Below are 20360 nucleotides of genomic sequence, written 5' to 3'. Positions count from 1 at the left end.
ACCTATCTCAACCCAAATAAATAAAAACAAATAAACCAAACTCAACCCAAATAAAAAGAAATAAACAAAAAAAACTCAACCAAGCCACCATTTTATCCCAAATGAATAAATAAAAAAACAAAAACAAACTAAACCAAACCAAAACCATCCCAACCCAGCCTTAACCCAAAACAAACCAACCAACCTATCTCAACCCAAATAAATATAAAACAAAACCAAACTAAACCACCTCACGTCAACACAAAACCAAACCAACCAAACTCAGTCTATACAACTCAACTCAATTCAACCCAAAAAAAAACTAAACTAAACTTAACAAATCCCAAACCAACCCAACCCAATCTCAAGCCCAAATCATATTAAAACAACCCAACCAGCTTAAATACAAACCAAACCAACCAAACTCAGCCCAAATCAAACCCAACTCCTAATCCAAAAACAAACTAAACCAACCCAACCAGCCTAAACCCAAACTGACCTAACTCAAAAAAAACCTAAGCGGAATAACCCAAACCAGCCTAAACCCAAATCATGCTAAAACAACCCAACCAAAACCCAATTCAACCCAACTCAACACATAGAAAACATAGAAACCAACACCCCCCCCCCAAAAATAAATAAATAAATAAATAAATAAACAAACCAATATCAATCTAACCCCAAACAAAACACATTAAATTAAATAGATCACAGGTATAAAAATGAGCAGAAAGTTCAGAGGGATTTATAAAAATCGTTTAATTATGAATATCAGTATCAGTGCCGGTGTTTCTGCAGTTTATAACATGGTTCAGCAGTGCTGCAGGGTAAAGCAATGTGTATTAGATTCAACAGGCACACAGCATATGGCTCAATCCTTCAGGAATTCATACTGGATACAGCTTCTCTCTGAAACACACTGGATACCTCCAACTCGAGTTATAATACATTGTGCTTTTAGATTATTCTGTCTGATTATCAGCAGGGCTCAGTCTGATCTGTTTATCCACAGTGTATTTACACACACACACACACACACACACACACACACACACACACACAGGTCGTCGAAAAGTATTCAGACAAAAACAAGGTTTTAGATTTAAAAAACTGGACAAAATAACTTGAGTAACTTGGTCAATGCTGCTACATTTGATTTAGGTTTAAATTGGTTTAAAATATCATATTTATCGTCAATAAAAATGATCAATGTACGGTCATTGTACCAGTAGTATATATTTGTTTCATTGTATCATATGCATCATATGAATAATGCACATGCATATCATATATCAGTGAATCCATATACTGTTCAAACTGTTTTGGAATTAAAGGAATACTCTGACTTTTAATTATTTTTTTACCTTAAGACCTACTGTACTCTCTCTCTCTCAGACTCCAGCTGCTGATGGAGAAACTGCATAATCTACTGTAATCTCTCTCTCTCTCTCTCTCAGACTCCGGCTGCTGATGGAGAAGCAGCATGACCTACTGTACTCTCTCTCTCTCTCAGACTCCGGCTGCTGATGGAGAAACAGCATGACCTACTGTACTCTCTCTCTCTCTCTCTCTCTCTCTCTCTCTCAGACTCCGGCTGCTGATGGAGAAACAGCATGACCTACTGTACTCTCTCTCTCTCTCTCTCTCTCTCTCTCAGACTCCGGCTGCTGATGGAGAAGCAGCATGACCTACTGTACTCTCTCTCTCTCTCTCTCAGACTCCGGCTGCTGATGGAGAAGCAGCATGACCTACTGTACTCTCTCTCTCTCTCTCTCAGACTCCGGCTGCTGATGGAGAAGCAGCATGACATACTGTACTCTTTCTCTCTCTCTCTCTCTCTCTCTCAGACTCCGGCTGCTGATGGAGAAACAGCATGACCTACTGTACTCTTTCTCTCTCTCTCTCTCTCTCTCTCTCTCTCTCTCAGACTCCGGCTGCTGATGGAGAAACAGCATGACCTACTGTACTCTTTCTCTCTCTCTCTCTCTCTCTCTCTCTCTCTCTCTCTCTCAGACTCCAGCTGCTGATGGAGAAACAGCATGACCTACTGTACTCTCTCTCTCTCTCTCTCTCTCTCTCTCAGACTCCGGCTGCTGATGGAGAAGCAGCATGATCTACTGTACTCTCTCTCTCTCTCTCTCTCTCAGACTCCAGCTGCTGATGGAGAAACAGCATGACCTACTGTACTCTTTCTCTCTCTCTCTCTCTCTCTCTCTCTCTCTGTCTCTCTCTCAGACTCCGGCTGCTGATGGAGAAGCAGCATGATCTACTGTACTCTCTCTCTCTCTCAGACTCTGGCTGCTGATGGAGAAGCAGCATGACCTCTTTGCAATTATGTTACATTGTACGTTGTCTCCACAACAACTAGGTATTTGAGGCATTTGGACACTGTAGTACTTCTCTAATGGAATGGGGCATAAATGACAAATAAATAAATATATCTTTGTTTAATATGGAGACAAACAAACCAGTTAATACATTAAATTTTTTCAATTCCTCTGTTTCTTATATATTCGCTTCTGATGACCAAGCAGTTCTCAGATAGACTTTAAGATTAATAAAATGGCACAGGCAAAAACTTCACTCTTAATTTTCTTTTCATTTTTCCCCCACAGTGTTTAAATGCATTTTGGCACTTACCAAATCTTACCAAATAACATACAGATAACATACAGTAAAGACCAAGGGGAAATCCACTGATTTTTCCAATTTCCTAAAGTATAAACAAATTCAGTACATTTGAACTATTGTAAAATCAGTTGAATTCCTCTTTAAGACAAGACCTGGGCCAGTGTTTCCATTTCCAATTACCATTACCTAAACCCAGCAATTATAAACTGTTATACCTGTTAGCTAAAAAAAGACCAAAAACATGAACTATCTTCAGGTTTCCAATGGACTGCACTGCTGTGTAAATCTGATTTCCCATTCCTAGTACTGGAGAACCTCAGAACACTGTATTTTGTGCACATTTCCAGCAATTTTCTGCTGTAAAACAACCTGATTCAACTAATTAAGTTAATTAACAGGCCAGTTCTTACATTCAGCTCTGAAAAAAATGAAGAGATCCCTTCAGTTTCTGAATCAGTTTCTCTGATTTTGCTATTTATAGGTTTATGTTTGAGTAAAATGAACATTATTGTTTTATTCTATAAACTACAGACAACATTTCTCCCAAATTCCAAATAAAAATATTCTCATTTAGAGCATTTATTTACAGAAAATGAGAAATGGCTGAAATAACAAAAAAGATGCAGAGCTTTTTTCATGCATCTTGGCATCATGTTCTCCTCCACCAGTCTTACACACTGCTTTTGGATAACTTGATGCTGCTTTACTCCTGGTGCAAAAATTCAAGCAGTTCAGTTTGGTGGTTTGATGGTTTGTGATCATCCATCTTCCTCTTGATTATATTCCAGAGGTTTTCAATTTGGTAAAATCAAAGAAACTCATCATTTTAAGTGGTCTCTTATTTTTTTTCAAGAGCTGTATGCTGATAGAATTATAGAATAAAATAAAAGTTCAAGCCACTGAACAAGGTGAATACTGATTTATCATTAGCACTGGAGTTTAGTCTAAACACTGGCCCTGAATCTGTGCACCTTTCAATCCCATAATAAATAATAATAAAATGAACAATTAAAAAAATAAAATAATAATGAACATCTGTTGACGTGGATGAATTTGTGGAGCAGTTATTTAATTCTTCTGCTCACTTATAATAAAACCAGAGTGAATAAATCCGAGGAAATCATAGTGTTCTTTAAGTGATGCCACAGAAGAACCACTTTTGGTTCACCAATTTTAGGGATTTTTAGGGATTTTTTTTTGTTTCTAGAACATTTACACTCTAAAAATGTTCTTCAAACGCATGTATCTGATTTATAAAAGCAATTTTAACTATTTAAGTGGTTCTCAAACCAGTTTACCCAAAGCATAACTCATACAGTGGAGGTTCTAAACCCTGCAAATTTTGTTTAAAGAAACGTTATATACTTTAGTATAAAACACTTTTTATGGGTACTGCCCTGAGGAACCATGGTCAAAAAAGGAGATTTAAAGATCTCTACCTTAACACTTAGTTAAGGTAGAGTAGTTCTCTTAGTTCTCTTATTTAATGTATGTGTGTTTAGAACATACTGAAAGGTTCTCAAAACCTTTGAGTCCAACCCAACTTTCAACACATACAGCTCTAGGAAAAAATAACAGACCGTTGCTGATTTTCTTTGATTTTACCAGATTAAAAACCTCTGGAATATAATCAAGAGGAAGATGGATGATCACAAGCCATCAAACCACCAAACTGAACTGCTTGAATTTTTACACCAGGAGTAAAGCAGCATAAAGTTATCCAAAAGCAGTGTGTAAGACTGGTGGAGGAGGAGAACATGATGCCAAGATGCATGAAAAAAAACTGTGATTAAAAAACAGGGTTATTCCACCAAATATTGATTTCTGAACTCTTAAAACTTTATGAATATGAACTGTTTTTTTTTCTTTGCATTAGTTGAGGTCTGAAAGCTCTGCATCTTTTTTTTTGTTATTTCAGACATTTCTCATTTTCTGTAAATAAATGCTCTAAATGAGAATATTTTTATTTGTAATTTGGGAGAAATGTTGTCTGTAGTTTATAGAATAAAACAACAATGTTCATTTTACTCAAATACAAACCTATAAATAGCTAAATCAGAGAAACTGATTCAGAAACTGAAGTGGACTCATATTTTTCTTTTTCCAGAGCTGTACAGCTAATTTCCACCAATGTGGAACAGGTTCTATTCTGGTTTGTGCACCTGATTGTGAACCTTTCTCACCTTAACTGTAGTTGAACTGGTTTAAGAACCAGATTTTTATAGAACTATCTTGGGGTCTCTTAAGGTCTGTCTTAAAGAACCATGTTTGAAAAAAAGTTTTAAAGAACCTATCAACTCTATTTAATGCTAATAATCTCCACCAATGTATTAATTATTCCAAGAACCACTTTGCACTTTTAAAAGCTGCTTTGAGAATCAATGCTTTAACACAGCTTTCCGTGGGTCTTTTTAGGAGTGCCCTAGATGTCTAAACATGTCCGAAAAAGGAAATAAAAGAGATTTGTACCTGAAAATAGGTTTTACCTTCAAATGATGTTAAAGCAACTAAAATGTATATAATTTTTGTATTTTCAACAGAAACACAGCTTTGAGTGCTTTGAGCACCACTTGAGTGGGAACCAAAGGTGGTTCTTCTATGGAAGAGGTCTTCAAATATAGGCCCAGTTTGTTTTCTGTTGTAGATTTATAATAATTGTTGGCCAATTGATCCAACTGAACCAACTGGTTAACTAGATCAACTAGAGTGACCAAACACTGTTCCACTGTTCCCAGTCCCAGATTGAAAGACTTCCGGTTCTAAGACATCACCCAAATAACCTATTAAACCAATTAAAGAACCCTGAAGTCCTGGAAAAGAGTAAAACAAGGTAAAGAAACCAATCACAAGCTGGTGTTGGCCGTCTCGGCCTTTTGCACAGCTGCTTCGGTGACGGTGTCTGGCTGGCCGTCCCTGCAGAAGAAGACTGCCGGGTTTTTGCAGGCCCACATCGCCACCTCGCCACCGTTGGCAGGGCTGGAGGAAGACACGCGACTTCCTGCACCGTGGCGGCTGGCGTAACGGTCTCTGATCCTGTCCGGACGGGTACGGTCTCTTATCCGGTCAGCTCTCGTTCTCGAGAGGTAAGCCGCGATGTTTCTAGTCCTATAGCCTTCCTCCCTGCTTCTTCCCAGAAGCATGGATATGTTGGGGTTCCTAATGGCATAGATTAACGGGTTGATGGCGCCGTTGGCCCACGCCATCCACATGGCCACGGTGTCCATGGCCGGGTTGAAGGTGAAGTCTCCGACTGCTGTGACTATTCCCATCAGGCAGTACGGCCCCCAGCAGAAGATGATGAAGACAATCATGATGAGGACCGTGGTGGCCGTCCTCATCTCGCTGTAGAAGCGCAGCAGGTGGGCGTAAGTCGTCACCGGTCGTACCCTGATCTCGGAGAGTCTTACCGTCTTGCAGATGTTGTAGTGGCAGAAGCACATGAGGGCGAAAGGGAGGAGGTAACACACCACTATCAAGGCCACGCTGTAGCCCGTCCCCATTCTCGAGCTTCCAGAGTGGAAAACGTACATGCAGTGGTAGAAGCCAGGCTTGTGGACCACTAGGTGGTGGTCTGACGTCCAGAAAAAAAGGTACCAAGGGAAGGAGAAGACCACGGCGGACAGCCACACCGCCACCAGCAACTGCATGGCCTTCTTTCTACCAATTTTCTCCTGTGGCTGCCGCACTATTGCGTAGTAGCGGTCGAACGAAATCAGGGTCATGGTCAACGTAGAGATGATGCCAAAGCAGGTGTTGAAGAAGCCATTGGCCACGCAGAAGGGGTCCCCAAACATCCAGGTGCCGTCCTTGCTGAAAAGCATCATGAAGGAAAACGGCAAGCACAGGACGGCCGTGAGGAAGTCAGACAAAGACAGGGACATGATGAAAGCGTTGGTCACTGTCCTCAACTGCCTGTGCTTGATGATGACCATCACCACGACCGAATTGCCCAAGCTGGACAGCAGAAAGATGGCCAGAAGCAAGAGGGCCTGAGCGGCCACTGCCACCCCGTGCAGAACCGTGCTCCCCCCAGAACCCTTCACCGGACCGCCGGCCACCACACCGCTCTGGTTCCCAAAATCCAAAATCAGACCTGATCTGGATCTGTTGTTGTCCATGTTGCTCGCCATTGGACACCACTGGCAAGAGTCCACACAGCAGAAGAGGATGCATCCCTTGTCTTCTCCTCTCTCCAGCTCCAGCCAGGCTCAGGAAAGGGTTAACAGGGCTTCATGAAGGGTTTACCAGGCTTCAGGAGGGGTTAACTGGGCTCCAGCACATCCAGATCCCAACCAAAACACGGCCATGGTCCTCCAGACTCAGCCTGAGCTCCTCCATATCAGCAGAGCTCGGTGGTGAAGCTGCGTCTCTGGATCTGAAGGCGCCTCCCTTCAGCCGCTGCCTAAACCTCCGTGTTGTTCTGTAGAACCCACCCGTTTTCAGACGAGGCCACGCCCACCTGCGCTGGGATTGGCTGTTTGGACGCCGTTGCTTTTTTATCTCCGTAAAAATAGTGACAAACCTAATGATACACTGATATTTATGATTTACTGGGTGTTATTTTATAGATAATACATAATTTGAATTTGTATATTTTTGTTTTTTATTATTTTACAATGCTCCTTTCACTTTACACCTATGTTATTATAATATATACAATAATGTGACAAAAACCTGATTTATTTATTTTATTATCATTCGATTTCATGCACTATAATAAAAATCCCAATTTTATGAAAAGTAAAAAGAAGTATTTTTATTTACTTTGTCACGAACAAAAAGCTAACAAACCCAAATATGTACTCAAATTAAAGTGTTGTTTTTTGTTGGATGCATATGATACAGCTTGTATATATTGTTTATTTACTATGCAGTTTCTCACTTACCTTTGCACCTGTCTTAATGTAATTTAATTTGACATAAACCTGATTTACTGTTTATTCTATTGTATACACTGTAATATAGTTTTTTTATGTATAAAAATTAGCTATTTTATATATTTTTGTACTGAACAAAAACTTACCAAACCCAAATATGCACTCATATCAATGCTTTTATGTAATATTGGTTTTATGTTTTATTTCATAGATAATAATCTTCAATAAATGTAGAATATGCGGAACGTAAGTAACATGTAAATGTGTTAATGTGTCCATATATACATACATACAATGTGTGTGTGTATTATTATTATTATTATAATTTTGCTACTAATTCTTTCCAAGAATTTCCCCCCGGGGATCAATAAAGTATCTATCTATCTATCTATCTATCTATCTATCTATCTATCTATCTATCTATCTCTCTATCTATCTATCTATCTATCTATCTATCTATCTATCTAACAGGGAGTACCCTGATAGCAAAGTACACTGACTAAACTTTATTTGGTTGCATTAATGTTAATGAAGGAAAAACAACCTTAAAACAACCTTTATTTAACATTGCATCATAAGAATCATTGGTTAATGATAATTATGCATTGATTTATAATTAAAATAATGATCTTTAACAAAATATGCAGCTATTTAAAGGTTAATGGGCATACAAATGATTGATGTTGCTTATATTGTATGTTATACACACATAACACATCTTATATAAATCATGTCAGTGATAAAGATCTAGTTTAACTCTAGATTCTGACTTTTCATTGCTGACTATATGTTTATTTTATATTATTTATTATAATTTTCTATATGTATTTTTGTTACTGATGATATTTTATAATATTTCTCTTTTGCAGAATGGTGCCTATAGGAAATAAATGCAGAATACATATATTATATTATATATATTCTTAAAATTAGTATATTATACACGTTTTTGTTGAAATTATTGATTTATTTGTTTTAGACTAGGCGAAGCTGCTTTGTTTGGATCATAACACAGCCCTCCAGTGGCTGGCTGCTGCTGACAGTGAGCTGTTAGCCAATCACAGCGCTGGGGGCGAGCCGCTACTGGCCAATCGGAGCGCACAGAGGCGGGGCTTTCCTGAATACGGGCGGGATACACATCGCAAGCAGTGACGTTTAGAGCAGTTGCTATGGCGACAGCTCTGCTATATATTCATTTTCCCTACAGTGTACAATTTTTTTTTTTTATAATATTTTTTTATTTTTTTAATGATTTAATTTATATTTATATTTATATACAATACTATACAATAATAAACACTGGGTCATTTATTTTATAAAACAAAAATAACATGTAAGCTTAACTGAATACCACATATGACAAATTCAAAAAGAAAATACATTTTATTGTTTGCTATTTTGCACACATAATAAAAATATATTTGTACACATAATAATATATATATTTTTATAAATACTTTTTTTAAAATAATAAACTCCTATTGCCAACGCAAACAGATTTACATGCCATTTTATGCCTTCAGACAATACAGTAGTATTAATAGATAGATAAATAGATAATACATAGATATATAATAATAATAATAATAATAATAATAATAATAATAATAATAATAATAATAATAATAATAATAATGAGAAACTATATATTGCATCAATAAAAATCTGTTACATATTTTCTGCTCAAAGGTTGATTATCTGTACAATTAAATAAAGTTTACTTTTACTCAAATTATAATGAAACAAGGTCGTAGGAGCGGGCTTGATATTGGGGGGGACACATTTGCCAATATGAACCCAAGCCCACCCAATAGTTTCCTAGAACAACATTTGTGGAAATTACTTTAAATTAAAAGTAAATTATTATTATAAGGTGACTTTACAACCTAAACAGGTTACTCCACGTTACAGTTACTGTTGTTAGAAAAAAATATGCATGCAATGTCTGAGTTATATACATATAACAAAAATGATCAGTTATCACCTAATATTTAAAATAATATAACAGATTTGGTTATTATTATTATTATTATTATTATTATTATTATTATTATTATTATTATGTATTGGCATGTCAATTCTGTCATATATTTACATTTTCTCCTGCGCTTTTATTCATTTTTCTACTGAGAGCTCTTCTTAAGATGGTGTCCTTTTATGTAAAATAATGTAACTTTACGTTGCATAGAGATTTTTATAAACGTCAGAACATGTGGTCTTACTGTGAACTACAAATGAACAGAAGTCACTTTACAGCAGTGTTTCTCAACCCTGTTCTTACATATTCTACTGCATATTAACACTGTTCTGCATGTTCTTGAGCTTCCTCTGCTTTAAAGGCATTTAATAAAGTGGTGGTATGATGTGTCTAATACACTGCTGGATTTACATGATTAATTTAGGCTCCATAGGGGGCTAAAGGATTTTAACAGGTAAACTCAGTAAATGACTGTTTATTAGCTGATCAGCTGGATCAGGTGGAAAACACAGATTTAGGGCAGTGATCAGGGTTAAGAAACTGCTTTAAACTACAAACATAAAGTACTGTACTAAATCCTGGCTATCCACTACATGCAGCTTCTAGTTAACTAGTTAGTTAAATTCATTTTCGTTCATTATAGCTCACACTAAGTCCTGCAATCCTAAATTAATAAACAGTTTGAAAATGAAATAGTGATTAGCTGATCAGGTACAGGTCAAGTTGAACATTACATATATATATATTTTTTCTTTAACCCTGACTCCCTATCTAATTAATTTAAGTTAAACTAACTCACTAACACAGCTGCAGTTTATTAATCACAGTGGGTTTAAACTGTGTGTTTTGATTCAGAGACGTGTATTTTTAACCAGCTATCAGAAACATATCATCACAGTTTGCGTGGTTAGCCTTTCTGTTAGAAAAATCTCCGTATATCCAGATCTGTTTTAAAATCAGCTGAAGCGGCTGCAGCCCGATCCCGCTGCTAAATCTCACAGCGAGGGGGCGGGGCTTCCCCAACAGCACACTGACTCTCCTCCTCCGATTGGTCCGGTCTGTCTCCTCATTAATATTACGGCTGATGTGAGCGAACTGATTTCATTTTTGGGGGGGGCAATGTAATGAAATACAGATAAGGTAGGTAAAAGGTTATGCATAAACAGAAAAAAACATTAACTAAATAAAACTTTAATTATTATACATATATACTCAGCAAATACTATTATAAAATAAAATATATTCATGTTTCATGGGGGTGATGAACATTGTACATTTTATGGGATTTTGTTTTTTTTAGCTAAGTTCCAAAATAGTTACAACATATGGAAGCTCATTTTCGCCACTAAGTCATAATAATGAGATACTAAGTGATAATAATGAGATACTAAGTATGAGATGGTAAGTCATAAGTATGATATAGTTAGTCATAAGTATGATACAGTAAGTCATAATTATGACATACTAAGTATGAGATGGTAAGTCATTATAATCAGATGACACCCCCAGACTTGGTATCTCATAATTATGACTTATCATCTCATGATTATGACTTAGTATCTTATAATTATTAGACTAAGTGAAAGACACTTATATGGGTATAATGGGTTAATGAGTGTGGCGGTCTTACCGCGAGTTTCCACAGGGGGCGCTCACTCGCTCACAGCGCTGCTGGATACAGACGCAGCCTCTTCATCGCTGGTGAATGGAGCCGCTTGTTAGCAGCTAAGCGGCTAATCACAGCGCGCTGTTGGTGTTTATAAAGCTTTATAACCGGAGTTTCAGCGATGGGTGAGTATAAATATAAACCTGCACCTTTATTACACTGATTAACTGCGGAATATTGCTCTAATATCGCTGTACAGACCGCGGATTCTGAGCACAGCTATGCTAAGCTAACGGGGCTAGTAGTCGGATCGCCCCAGTCAAATATAAATACAGGGATTTAAACCCATTAAAACCCTAAAATATAGCTAATAATTGCAGTTCAGCTCATTTAGAAGAACAGGAGCTACAGTAAAATATAAATACAGAGATTTAAACCAATTAAAACCCTAAAATACAGCTAATAACTGCAGGTCAGCTCATTCAGAAGAACAGGAGCTTCAGTAAAATATAAATACTGAGATTTAAACCAATTAAAACCCTAAAATACAGCTAATAACTGCAGGTCAGCTCATTCAGAAGAACAGGAGCTTCAGTAAAATATAAATACTGAGATTTAAACCCATTAAAACCCTAAAATACAGCTAGTAACTGCAGTTCAGCCCATTCAGAGGAACAGGAGCTACAGAAAAATATAAATACTGGGATTTAAACCCATTTAAACCCTAAAATACAGCTAGTAACTGCAGTTCAGCTCATTCAGAGGAACAGGAGCTACAGAAAAATATAAATACTGGGATTTAAACCCATTTAAACCCTAAAATACATGTGTAAAAATAGCATTACTGGATAAAATTCTGTTCACTGTTAAATATGTATATATAACAAATATACAAAAAAACAACATAGACCATATCATCACTATCACACATTATGGAGCTTATGCCCATTTATTATATAGCTAGTCGATAATGTAATTATCATTCCAGGCCTATTTGTAAGTGCTTTTATCAAACCAGCTGAGTAAGTGACAAATATTGTGTTAATATTAAGTTTAAATATTGTGTTTGTGTTCTGCTGTAGCTGTGTCCATGAGCTCGACGTGTCCCGGGCTTTACTGCGGGAAGACCATCATAAACAGCATTAATGGATCAATAGAGGGAGAATGTGGGGTGAGTATCTTTAATATGCATTATTAACATGCATCATTTCTATTGGATCATAACTCTCACTCATAAGTCTTTGACAGATTAGTCGACTTCTAAAATAGTCATTAGTGCAGCAGTGTTGTTGAGCACCTAGAGTTGCATTTTAATGTATAATAGGGTCCTTTATAAGTAAAGTTGAATACTAACTTTAATAACAAGACATGTGATTTACTAAGTGCATGTCTGGAAATGCTGTCGTCTGTTTAGTTTACATTTTTGGTAAAAGGATCATAGAATCTACCCATAAATAAAGTTTATTCAAACCAGGCATGTTTTATGCTAATATCCCTAAACTGAACTACAAGGGCTCCAATGATTAGTCGATGTAATTGACAATGTCTATAAACTACTATTAAAAAAACAGAGCAAGGTAGACACACACACACACACACTAACGCTTTTAGACCTAAATTGTGTTCCAGTCATGGAAAAATGTATGATTGCTGTTGTCAATTAAAATATTAGTATATACTTGTATGTTCGAGGGGTGCTGGAATAAAGAAAAATGTGGAAATGGGAAAAATGTAACAGTCAGTATTCAGTAATGTGTACACTGTCCCTTTAAAAGACTGTTACGCTAAGTGTGCAGGTACGTGTGTAGCTACGCTGAGAGTGTAGAGAACCAGCGTGTGTGTTGTGCTGAATCATGGAAACTGCTGGACCGAAATCCTTTCTTTTATTTATTTAATTTCTGTAAGTAACTCCTATAAATGTGCTTTGGTGCTGCATTAGCTCATGTATGAACTAATAAATAAGAAAAGGGAATATTGCCTTGAGTCAGAGTGTCCTATCTGCTCCATGTGCTTCGTGTTTCACCTACTCCAAAGCTCACTATCTGGGTCAGAGCTATTCTATTCTATTCTAAAAGTCATTGTGTTGTGTGGGGCATATTATGGCGGAAGTTGGTGTCAAACTTGGTGGCGTAATAAATTTGCGTAAAAAAATAATAAAGCATTACTCAAATTTATGATTTCAAATTAATAGCCTGCGTTAATGCAAGTAATGATACATGTCATTTACTGGGTACATGTCTGCATTACATGGACATCTGGTGTCTGTTTAACTTTTAACGTTTACAGTAATTTATTCACCAAAACAGTTATCTCTAAAATATCCCTAAAACTGAACCCTATTGCTTTTATGCTCATTACCTGTGCACAGGTGTGTCCTCGGGGAGAGAGGACCAACATAGAGAAGATCTGTGAAAGGTGCAGGGACTCTCCGGAGCTGTACGACTGGCTGTACCTGGGCTTCATGGCCATGCTTCCTCTGGTTCTGCACTGGTTTTTTATTGAATGGTATTCTGGGAAGAAAAGGTAAAGCTACGCCTTTTATAAGGGGTATCACATATATCTAAAATCTCTATTATTATTATTATTATTATTATTATTATTATTATTATAAAAATAATACTAAAACCACCTGTTTTACCTGTAGCTCCAGCGCCCTGTTCCAGCACATCACGGCCCTGTTCGAGTGCAGCGCCGCGGCGGTGGTCACTCTGCTGGTGAACGATCCGGTTGGGCAGCTCTCCATCCGCTCCTGTCGCGTCCAGATGCTGTCGGACTGGTACACCATGCTCTACAACCCCAGCCCTGACTACGTTACCACGCTGCACTGCACACAGGAAGCTGTGTTCCCTCTGTGAGTTACTTCCTCTCCTGGATTATTATGAGCAAAATACACCTCCAGCCTTTTCAGCATGTCCATCATTTACCAATTTAGCTCTGTGTGAAAAAGTGTTTTCCCCCTAAATCTAATAACTTGGTTGTGCCACCCTTGGGCTCAACAACTGCAATCAAGCTTTACTGATATCTGATAACGAGTCTTTCTCATGTCTGTGGAGGAATTTTGTTCCACTCTTCTTTACAGAATTATTTTAATTCAGACACATTGGAGGATTTTCAAGCATAGACGTCTTGTTTAAGATCATCGCCAACATTTTATTTAGACTTTAACTAGACCCTCCAAAAAATTCAGAGGTGAACTTGTTTGTGTGCTTCGGGTCATTGTCCTGCTGCAGAACCTAAGTACACCTGATGCGTTAGTTTTATATCAGATTCCACTTTTGTCTCATAGAATATTTACCCTGTAAAGTTCTGGAGATCATCAAGATGTTAGTTGGTAAATGTGAGACGGGTGGTTGTGTTGTTTTTGGTCAGCAGTGTTTTTTTTTATCTTGGAATTCTCCCATGGAGACCATTTTCACCCAGTCTCTTTATTCTTATTGAATCATTAACACTGATCTTAACTGAGGCTTAAACGTTGTTCTGGGTTCTTTCCCGACCTCCTGGATGAGTTCTTCATGCTCTTTTGGATTAATTTTGTACGGCCGGCCGGTCACTCCTGGGAAGGTTCACCAGTGTTCCATGTTTTTTCTCCATTAGTGAATAATAGTAAATCACTGTGGTTCTCTGAAGTCCCAAAGCTTTAGAAATGACTTTATAGTCTTCACACCAAGATACCAGTTCTATCATATCATGAGTTACTACGGAAATTGTAATCCTTATTTGGTGTCCCGTATCGTCTGCAGGTACACTATAGTGCTGATCTATTACGCTTTCTGCCTGGTCTTCATGATGATGCTGCGGCCGCTGCTGGTGAAGAAGATAGCGTGTGGTTTGGGGAAAACTGACCGTTTTAAAAGTATCTACGCTGCCCTCTACTTCTTCCCCATCCTCACTGTCCTGCAGGCGGTGGGAGGAGGTCTGCTCTGTAAGTATTCCTCATTAATTCCTCATTCTCCCACTTAGAAATCATGGAGGGGTCTGATTTTTTTTTATCTTAGGTGCATGTCCACTATTAGAGATATAATCTAAAAATAAAAAAAAAAAATCTGAAAAAACATGTATGATTTCTTTTTTTTATTATTATTTATTTGTGTGTTACTGATGCAAATAAGTATTTGAACACCTGTGAAAGTCAATGTTAATATTTGGTCCAGAAGCCATTGTTTGCAATTACAGAGGTCAAACGTTTCTCGTAGTTTTCACCAGGTTTGCGCTGCACACTGCAGCAGGGATTTTGGCCCATTCCTCCACACAGATTTTCTCCAGATCAGCCAGGTTTCTGGGCTGTCGCTGAGAAACATAGAGTTTGAGCTCCCTCTAAAGATTTTCTATATGGTTTAGGTCTGGAGACTGGGCTAGGCCACTCCAGAACCTTGATATACTTCTTACGGAGCCACTCCTTGGTTATCCTGGCTGTGTGCCTTGGGTCATTGTCATGTTGGGAGACCCAGCCACCACCAGCCACCATCTTCAATGCTCTAACTGAGGGAAGGAGGTTGTTCCCCTAAATCTTGCAATACATGTCCCTGCTCCTTAATACAGTGCAGTCATCCTGTCCCATGTGCAGAAAAACACCCCTAAAGCATGATGCTTCCACCCCCATGCTTCACAGTAGGGATGGTGTTTTTGGGATGATTCTCATCATTCTTCGTCCTCCAAACAACTTAAGGCAAGTGGAATTAAGACCAAAAAGTTATATATTGGTCTCATCTGACCACAGAACTTCCTCTGGATCATCCAAATGGTCATGTTCAAACTTAAGACGGACTGGACGTGTGCTGGTTTAAGCAGGGGAACCTTCCGTGCCATGCTTTTTTTTTTTTTTTTAATATGTCTTTCACAGTGGACATGCACCTAAGATAAAAATTTCAAGTGGGAGATTCGCAGGGTGTTCAAATACTTATTTTCCTCACTGTATATATATAAAAAAAAAAAAGATCTTGGTGCGTCACATTTTTTTCTCTAGAGTTCTATAGTTTTCTGTACTGTCTATAATCATCTTTTTTCCTTTTCTTGTCTTTTAACCAGATTATGCCTTTCCCTACATTATTTTGGTCTTGTCTTTGGTTACCTTGGCAGTTTATATGTCAGCGTCGGAGATACAGGTAAGACTGGGAGTTTATAATAAGACTAGAATTAATATTATAATTAGTAACTCAACAGTCAATCATATTAAATTATTATTTTTTGGGTTTTTTTTTTTTTGCAGTTATGGTCATAAACGATACTCTTGAAGACTATATATATATATATAACACTTATATGACAGAAATGTTATATACAGTGGTGCTTGAAAGCTGGTGAACCCTTTAGAATTTTCCTTTAGAATGGCCTAAACAAATATAAGTGCGCCTTTTAATCCTATCAGTCAGGTATTAAGGAGCAGTAAAGCTACTTTGCTGAAGTGCAGAGTTATAAGGGTGAGTTTTCAGTAAAGTTTCTCCAGCACTAAGGCTGGATGCAGCAGCATTAGCATTAGCTGCTAACCACAGCACTAGATCTTTCGCTGTATAGAGGTGAGTATATCAGACTGCAGTCTGCGTTTACTGTGTTAAAACATGCTATTTTGGACGAACCGCTAGTAGTTGATAGCGCCCTGGCTTACCAGAACACTCAGGGTTTCTCAGCGTAGTGCTGTCGGGCGACATTTATGTCCTATTAGTGCTGGCATTAGCCGCTAATGCTAATGCTGCTGAACCCAGCCTTAGTGCTGGAGAAACTTTACTGAAACTCACCCTTAGACAAAAATATTGCAAATTTAAGCTTACTGTAAATAAACGGAAGCGCTAGATTAACATCCAGCACTCGTTTAACTTAAAAAAATGTTTTCTTTAAAGAATTACAGTTTTGTTAACTTAGGCACTTTCCCAGCTTCCCCATTAGAAGAGAAACATGGCTACACCAATGTTGCTTACTATTGTCGCTTAAAATACGCTTTATAATCCGGTTCGCCGGATTATGTATGAAAATAGACCAGAAAAAATATGTTAATTGATAGTGCACCCTATAATTTGTAAAATACAGTATTAATGATGAAAGAAATTGGCAGGATTGAAGAAAACTGTGTGGAATCTGACCCACCTCATGCTCTTCCTCTGTTCTTCTCCTGCAGTCTTTCAAGAACCTGGTTGCCAAGAAGAAGCGGTTGGTGGTGCTCTTCAGCCATTGGCTCCTGCACGCATACGGCATCATATCAATCACCCGATTGGATAATCTGAGTCAGGATTTGCCTCTGCTGGCTCTGGTTCCAGGACCAGCTCTGTTTTACTTACTCACAGCCCGGTTCACTGAGCCCAACCGGATTCTGTCTGAAGGAGGAAACGGACACTGACCGGGCAGAGAGTACCCAGGATGTACCGTCCACTGGGGGTTAGCATTATTCACTATTTGAGGACATTGTTCAGCATGAGGAACGGCAGGTTTAAGGCTAAACGCGGGGTCACACTGAGAAATGACTCCATTTATGACATGTTGACGGACACTAAACCCACATTTCCATTGTAAAGTGTACACTTTTGGCTAAATGCTACAAGGCTAGTGCTGGGCAGTATTTATCAATTATCAGTTGAGCAACAGAACTTTCTCCATTTATCTACAGTACACCCATAAGCCATAGTGTTAGTACAAGGGGTGGAAATCACAGCGTCCCTTACAATATTACAATACTTTGATTCTGCGATTAATCAATATATACAGTACCAGTCAAAAGTTAAGGACACACCTCAAATAAATTCATAGTTTTTTTTCATTATTTTAAAATGTTTTGCATTTTAGATGAATACTAAACTCATCCAAACTATGAATAAAAACTATATTTTATATTTTATATTCTCATTCAGTTTTATGAGGTTGAGTTACCTGGAAATCAGGCTTTCAGTTAACAGCTGTAAGTTAACAGCTTTACGTTAACAGCAGATCCGCCCCAGGAAAAACATTGAAAGAGAAGAAGTGTCCAAAGTTTAGACTGTTACTGTATTGCGAGACAATTCTCTACGATACTTCACGGCGTCTTTGTTACTGAAGAGGACAAAATGAATTAATTTGATTATAGCGCCACCAGGTGGAGGAATGAAGCTGTAACTTTACTAATCTTAATCTTAATTTACGATATATCGCAACATCAATATTTTGCCCAAACTTTATTTTCTACAAAATACATTTAGGCTGTTTCTATTTTGCAGTGCTAAAAGTGGCAAAATTAATATCTGGCAAAATAATGTCCTAAATAATCTCTAAATTAAACATAGCCAGATACCTTAAGACCAAAGTCTTGGTTTGTCCAATAGGCATGTCCCTGAGCTCTTTGTTCCTGTTAGAATCTTAAATTTGGGCTTAAGGTATTTAGCTGACTGAAATCCCAATTTTAAAACTGTTACAAACACACAAAAAAACGTATTAAAACATCGAAATCTTTTCTATTTTTTTGGTTTGTGCAGTCGCGAAAACCATCAGAACATTATGATGAAACTGGCCCTCATCTGGATCGCCCCAGGAGAGAAAGAGAAAGAATTACTTCTGTTGAACAGGATAAGTTCTTATCTAAAGACCTTATCTAAAAATATATATATATATACAGCTCTGGAAAATAAAATAAGAGAACACTTCAGTTTCTGAATCAGTTTCTCTGATTTTACTATTTATAGGTTTATGTTTGAGTAAAATGAACATTGTTGTTTTATTCTATAAACTACAGACAACATTTCTCCCAAATTCCAAATAAAAATATTCTCATTTAGAGCATTTATTTACAGAAAATGAGAAATGACTGAAATAACAAAAAAGATGCAGAGCTTTCAGAGCTCAAATAATGCAAAGAAAACAAGTTCATATTCATAAAGTTTTTTTTTTTTAAATCAATATTTGGTGGAATAATCCTGGTGGTTTTTATTCACAGTTTTTTTGTTCTCCTCCTCCACCAGTCTTACACGCTGCTTTTGGATAACTTTATGCTGCTTTATTCCTGGTGCAAAAATTCAAGCAGTTCAGTTTGGTGGTTTGATGGTTTGTGATCATCCATCTTCCTCTTGATTATATTCCAGAGGTTTTTTTTTTTCAATTTGGTAAAATCAAAGAAACTCATCATTTTTAAGTGCTCTCTTATTTTTTTCCAGAGCTGTATATTTAAATGTAATAGTTTTTGGTTTTGTCTGGCTTCACAGGCAATTTCCCACTAAATAACCGATAAAACCTAATTATTATCATCAATATTTCATCCTGACTGAATATCGCTCAGCACTAGTACAGGCTGTATATCTCTTATTTTTAAAAATACTCTTAAAAATCCAGTTTATTTGTAATTTGAAGAGTTTGGTACTTTTTTCTGTCTTATTTAGTGACTCTGTGAGGTCTGTGGAGTGTGTTTATTATATGTAAATAGAAAGCAGCTGGTCTGTGAACTGTATTTGGGACCTGTTGGATTATTATTTATCTCATTTTTTTTCCTGTGTGCCAAAACACTGAACTACATGTCAATATTCTGCATAGCTTTACTGCATCAGCACCTACAGGCTGAACTTCAGTGGGTGTCCTGCTTATAGACGTGTGTTTATCTGATGATTAATATCGCTGCTGATGATGATGATGATCAGTTATATATTTATGTATGTTTATGTAGATGTACTATTTGTACTGAAAGCATAAAGCTATAGTATATTAATTGACCATCTGACGTGGTCGTATGTCTTAAAGAAGTTCAAAAATAAATGTTTAAGAGTCAAATGCATGTGTGTTTTTTATATTTAGAGGAAAATACTGTATATTTCTCTATTATTTTAGCTCCACTAATCATATATTTTACTCTACTGTAGTTGAATAATCTGTATAATTTATTGTTCTCCTCCTTTCACCCTGAAAATCCACTTAGCAACACCATAGCAACCACCACATGTACCATAGCAGCACCTTAGCAACCACTTAGCAACATCATAGCAGGCAGCACGGATATCATAGCAACACCATAGCAACCACCTAGGACACTTTAGCCACCATTTAGAAACAAAATACCATTGCAACCACATGGCATTCACTTAGCAACACCATAGCAACAACCAGGCATACCACAGCAACACTAGCAATAGCAATGGTAGCAGCTACTATTATTTGGGTAATGGGTGATTCTCAGCCCTGCAGGGATTAGCATGTTGGTGGTGTATAAGATGTTAGTGTGTGTTGTGCGGGTACGCGTGGATCACCTAGCAGCTACTTATCAACATCATAGCAACCATAACAACACAAAATCAACCTCCACAGATAGCATAGCATCCACCTTGAAACCACTTATCATTATAGCAAC

At 37.4% G+C, this 20360-nt stretch overlaps 2 protein-coding genes and 1 long non-coding RNA gene across 3 annotated transcripts in view; 2 read left to right on the top strand and 1 right to left on the bottom strand.

Moving 5' to 3' along the window:
- The window catches only part of LOC125781024 (uncharacterized), an 80946-nt gene extending 61160 nt beyond the window's left edge, over positions 1-19786 (top strand). Inside the window, exon 2 of the long non-coding RNA XR_007424066.1 lies at positions 18907-19786. This is a non-coding gene — a long non-coding RNA (uncharacterized LOC125781024). The remainder of the gene's footprint in view (positions 1-18906) is intronic.
- On the bottom strand, positions 1362-7008 carry LOC103039564 (G-protein coupled receptor 135). The gene is made up of 2 exons (XM_049463750.1): positions 2302-7008; positions 1362-1667 (listed from the first exon to the last, which is right to left on the bottom strand). The coding sequence occupies exon 1, from the start codon at positions 6738-6740 to the stop codon at positions 5454-5456; it is 1287 nt and encodes a 428-aa protein (XP_049319707.1). The 5' UTR covers positions 6741-7008; the 3' UTR covers positions 1362-1667; positions 2302-5453.
- Positions 11126-18438, top strand: LOC103039871 (jnk1/mapk8 associated membrane protein). Its single transcript, XM_007239465.4, has 7 exons — positions 11126-11256; positions 12154-12242; positions 13440-13594; positions 13716-13922; positions 14812-14993; positions 16097-16173; positions 17181-18438. Exons 1-7 carry the CDS (start codon positions 11253-11255, stop codon positions 17397-17399), a joined length of 933 nt encoding a protein of 310 aa, XP_007239527.1. The 5' UTR covers positions 11126-11252; the 3' UTR covers positions 17400-18438.
- Positions 19787-20360: the final 574 nt, after the last annotated feature.

Source organism: Astyanax mexicanus, chromosome 14, assembly GCF_023375975.1.
Source record: "Astyanax mexicanus isolate ESR-SI-001 chromosome 14, AstMex3_surface, whole genome shotgun sequence".
NCBI lineage: Eukaryota > Metazoa > Chordata > Actinopteri > Characiformes > Acestrorhamphidae > Astyanax > Astyanax mexicanus.
This window is presented reverse-complemented; position numbering and strand designations above follow the sequence as displayed.

Bases quoted from the DNA above. Each gene is read 5' to 3' on its own strand.
- LOC103039564 (XM_049463750.1), bottom strand. From the start codon at position 6,740: ATGGCGAGCAACATGGACAACAACAGATCCAGATCAGGTCTGATTTTG.
- LOC103039871 (XM_007239465.4), top strand. The intron at 12,243-13,439 runs GTGAGTATCTTT...ACCTGTGCACAG, and splicing joins CAATAGAGGGAGAATGTGGG to GTGTGTCCTCGGGGAGAGAG. The intron at 13,923-14,811 runs GTGAGTTACTTC...TATCGTCTGCAG, and splicing joins CAGGAAGCTGTGTTCCCTCT to GTACACTATAGTGCTGATCT.